At 39.0% G+C, this 4852-nt stretch overlaps 1 protein-coding gene across 1 annotated transcript in view; it reads right to left on the reverse strand.

The window, feature by feature from the left end:
• LOC102831656 (chromosome unknown open reading frame, human C1orf101) overlaps positions 1–4852 on the reverse strand; it is a 274431-nt gene that overhangs the window by 15324 nt on the left and 254255 nt on the right. Inside the window, exon 19 of the mRNA XM_006871286.1 lies at positions 3695–3748. Within this exon, the coding sequence (XP_006871348.1) occupies positions 3695–3748 (54 nt within the window). The remainder of the gene's footprint in view (positions 1–3694; positions 3749–4852) is intronic.

Genomic DNA, 4852 nt, shown 5'->3' on the forward strand with positions numbered 1-4852 from the left:
TTTGAGCCTCCAGCTGCTTTGTGGGAGAAATAAAGCCTTCTGCTCCCGTGAAGATTTAAAGTCTCGAAAACCCTACATAAGGTCTCTATGAGTCGGTACTGACTTGACAGCACTTACCAACAATCAGAAATTGAAAGAGAAAAAGGAAGGATTGTTCTGTAGAGCCCTCAGAGAGAAGGAGAGAGTGTGTGTAAGTGCATAGCTGTTGGAAATCTTAAAATCTAACTTCTGGCCTTTAGGTCTATAACAAAATTAATTCTGTGTGGTATTTTGTAATGGCCCTACAGAGTATTATTGAACCAATACACTTAAAAATGTAAGGAAATGGGAAATAAAAACAAGAGTGAGCTGATGAATTGAAAGCTGAAATGGAAGCCCCAAGGAGGAAGAAGGATTATAGTGGGTGTAGTTGAATTAGCAAGGTGGAAGGAGAGGATGTGTGGTCAGAGGTTTCAAATGATGCTTTAGAAAGCAGAAAAGTTATGCACAACATCATTGTTCAAAGTATGATTATGCGAGTGAACAGCTGAAGTGCAGAAGAGGAAGAGAAGTCCCAAGATGAGGAAAGGGCATGATGTTGGACAGAGTTAGCCATGTGGACATTGATGATTGGGTTTAATATAGAGAGGAAAACAGTGTGACAAGGCCAAGTTGTCAATGAACAAAGGGAGTTTGGGGAGGACAGCAATAGGACAAGAAGAGCCAGGTAATATGACAGATGTCACGAGGAGCCCTGCTGGTACTGTGGGTTAGGTTGGACTGCTAGCTATAAAGTAGGTGATTCAAACTCACCAGCCACTTAGGAGGAAAGATAAAGCTGTCTGATTCTGTGAAGATTTACAGGGTAAGGTATGAGCCTTAAAGAATCAAGGTGTATTTTGTTTTGATTTGATTTCTTTTGCATTACAAGAACAAGGAGAAATAAGAATCTAGAATTGGTAAAGGAGCTTTGAGGTACCTAGGGGTATAAGAGGGCTGAAGGTGAAGCAATGTCCTCAGCGAAGAACCTGTGCCCCATATTCCCACCTAACCACGAAATTTGTATGTAGAAATGTGTGTTTTTTCACTTAACTTTACTTAGTCTTAAAGACAATTCATCCCTTCCTTTCTGTCATTCTTTTCTATAGCCTTTCAGATTCTTCCTGGACCATCTTTCAACCTTACCCTATCTTAGGTTTCATTTAAGAAGAAAAAGAAAGGGCTTTAGGTGAGTTTGCTGTATAAGAGGGCAATTTTTGGGTGGAAGTGTCAAGGACTGGGTTAGGAACAGAAAATAACAACTCTTCCTCCTACAAACTGATCTCCAATAACTGCTCATGGACAACAGACACAGTTGCCATTGAGTTGATCTTGACTCATGGTGATTCCACGTGTGTCACAGGGGACATACTCTGGTATTTGCTGGCTGATTTTTTTCACATGTAGATTACTAACCCTTTGATCTGAGGAGTCTCTGAATGGACTTGAACCTCTAACTCTTCAGTTAGGATTTGATTGTGCTGTTTAGCTACCAAGGGACTCTGCCTGTAGACAATGACTCTCTTATTAGGAAAATAGGAGCTCTGGTAGCGTAGTGCTTACGAGTTGGGCTGCTAACCTCAAGGTCAGCAGTTCTGAACTACCAGCTGTTCTGTGGGAGAAAGATGAGGCTTTCTACTCCTGTAAAGATTTACAGCCTTGGAAACCCTGTACAGGGTCGCTATGAGTTGGAACCGACTCCACGACACATAACCACTACCACAACCATTAGGAGAATACTCACCACCAGTTAGTCCCTACTTTGCCCTTTGGGTAACTTCTAGCCCAGGTGTAACAGAGTCAAAAATACAATCATTAACCTAATGGATTAATCTCTATGCTGCATCCATATTCCCTGACTACTGGAAGTGAGATACTAGATGTGAGCTTGGGCAAAGAAGTGAGATCCTACTTCTTTACTCTTTTATTTTTCCTCCCTAGCTCACTTGCTTCCTCTTCTGTTTGTAGATACTTGGGTGGACATAGTATTCTTAGTAAAAGGAGCAAGAATTAAGTTCTCATCTGCTAATTGAGAGGTTGGAGGTTTAAATCACCTAGGCTTTCCTTGGGAGAAAAGACCTGGCGATCTGCTTCCATAAAAATTACTGCCTAGAGCACCCTATGGCGCAGTTCTGCTCTGTTGTTTGGGGTCACTGTGAGTCAACTGGCAACAAATATTCTTAATATTCACCTAAATCAAACATATCAGCTGAGTTAGGAGAAGTCCCTGTAAAAAAAAGTATACGTGTTTTTTCAAAGTTGCTTCAAAGCAACAAACAACTCTTGCTTTAATCAAGGTGCCAATAATATTTAAAGTAGGGTGATGAGTAAATTGTTTGTCTTCCATTTTTGTTTAACATTTTAGAAACTAAAGATCAGGCCCAAGGCAAAGAAGTAACATCATTTAAGGTCCTAACTTTAATTTCAATACTTTTTAAAAAACAAACAAACTCCGCTCTCCAAGGGAATGCGAGTGGAATACAGGGAAATGCCTTTACCACCTGTTTTCTGTTGTTGTTAAGTGCCATTGAGTAGGTTCTGACTCATAGAGACCCTATACAGGGTTTCCAAGGAGCAAGCTGGTGGGTTTGAACTGGCAACTTTGTGGTTTGCAGTCCAGTGCTGGTCCTACAGTGCCACATCAAAATGGTGAGAGTGGATTCAGGATTAAAGTGTGAGGCCACAGCCACTGTCTCCTACCAAACCTCACTTGCTGCCTTTGACGATCTGCCCATTAGGTGTGTGCTAGGAAGACAGTGACAGGTGAGTGTTGTTAAGTGCCGTCAAGTCGATTCTCACCCATAATGTCCCTATATAGGGTTTCTGAGGAGCGGCTGGTGCGCTTGAACCACTGGCCTTACAGTTCAAATGACCTTATAGTCCAGCACATTAGCCCACAGCACCACACCAGGACTGGTGAGTGTGATGGAGCAAATCCCAGGAATATTTCCTGCTGTGTCCCTGATATAATTGCTATTGTTGCTTGCTCTTGAGCCTGTTCTGGCTCTTGGCCACCCTTTGGTACAGAGCAGAACTGCTCCACAGGGTTTTCAAGGCTATGACATTTTGGAAGCAGATTGCCAGGCCTGGTTTCTGAGGTGCTTCTGGGTAGGTTCAAACCACCAAACTTTCAGCTAGTAAGTTGAGTGCTTAACCATTTGTGCCACCCAGGGACCTAATATTTTATGCAAATAATGCACATTATCTTTTTTTTTCAAACCATATAACTCCCTTGCATGTTAACTCCCTTATGTTTGTTATATGCATTATGTGCTTGTACGCATTATTTACTTGAGTGAGTTACATGTGAAATACAATACTAGATGTATACAATATTTAGGATGTCAAATGTAGAGCAGAGGTATTAGGGCTCCAGGAAAACAGCAAGTTTCTGTCTTTTGGAAATACAGATTTCATAGATAGAAAAAAAATCAAATATAGATTTATAAAAGTCAGATTTGCAATGAATATTTCCTACGTATTGTCTTTTTTTTAAGTATGAATTTCCATATACAGTAATATTTTCTGTAATAAGACTTCAGCTGGGAATTCTGAAGAGCCATTACACAGGCTATGCTTTGGAACAACATGCGGGATAGATGCTTTTCCTTCTCAGTTGCCAATCATATCTTTTAGAATGTCACTCATAAAAATCCAATTAGATACTGGTCATTACCTGAGAATCAATCCAAAGGTCTCTATTGCAAATATAGTTGTTAGGTTACAGAAACTGCAAATTAGAAAAAAAAATACTATTAATTATTAAATTAAACACAATTAAAAAACAACAACAACAAATTCCCTCACAATAACAATAAAATCATATATAATAAAAAGCTAATCTTAGTTAAGATGTCAGTTTCTTAAGTAGAAAGAGGATATATAAAGTTACCACAACAGCTTTGATTATTTCTCCATATGTGCCACTTAGAAGGGTATGCAATTCCTCAGAGCTCATTGAGATACCATTATTGTTCTGCTAACAACTTTACATCATATTGACAGTGGTTACCAATGCACAATAATGTTGATATTATTAATAATGATGAGTAAAAATAACTACTAATAGAAACAACAGTCAGCAATTATTGAACATTTATACTTATTACAAATTAATACTAATTGAGCATTGACTAAGTGCCAGGCAGTGTGATTAATACTTTACACGCATTATCTTAGTTAGTGTACATAGCAACCATTCCTTAATATGAGGATATTGAGGTTTAAATAGGTTAAACAACTTGGCTAAAGTTTGCACTGTTGTAAGTAACAAATCTGGGATCTGAATTCAGGGCTTTTGGACCCCAGAGGTTATGATGTTCACCGGATACAGAATGACCCATTCAGGGAGCTGGAGAATATTAGGTACACTTAATATATGGAGCTGAATTAACATTTCCAAAGTTACCATTTCTAACTTAGCATATTGTCTATAATGAGGCTGGGGATAGCTTAAAAACATTTATGATATAGTTTCACCTACCTTTATATAAGAAAAGAGAGGAGAAAGAAAATTTTGTTGTTTTCTATGTACCCAGCAAAGTTAGGGATATTTACCAAGGAACTTCATTAATCCTCATACAGGTCAGCAGTTCAAAACTACCAGCTGTTTTGTGGGAGACTGATAAGGTTTTCTGCTCCCATAAAGATTTAGTCTTGGAAACTCTATGCAGGGTTGCCATGAGTCAGAACAACTCCACCATACATAACCACCACTACCACCTGTGATCCATAAATGATTGATCCATTTTACAGATAAAGAAATGGGATTAAAGGGACTAAGCAATTTGCTTAAGGTTGCATAGCTACACTTTTGGCAAGATGGTGGACTAGA

Source organism: Chrysochloris asiatica, unplaced genomic scaffold (genome assembly GCF_000296735.1).
Source record: "Chrysochloris asiatica unplaced genomic scaffold, ChrAsi1.0 scaffold00165, whole genome shotgun sequence".
Taxonomy (NCBI): Eukaryota; Metazoa; Chordata; class Mammalia; order Afrosoricida; family Chrysochloridae; genus Chrysochloris; species Chrysochloris asiatica.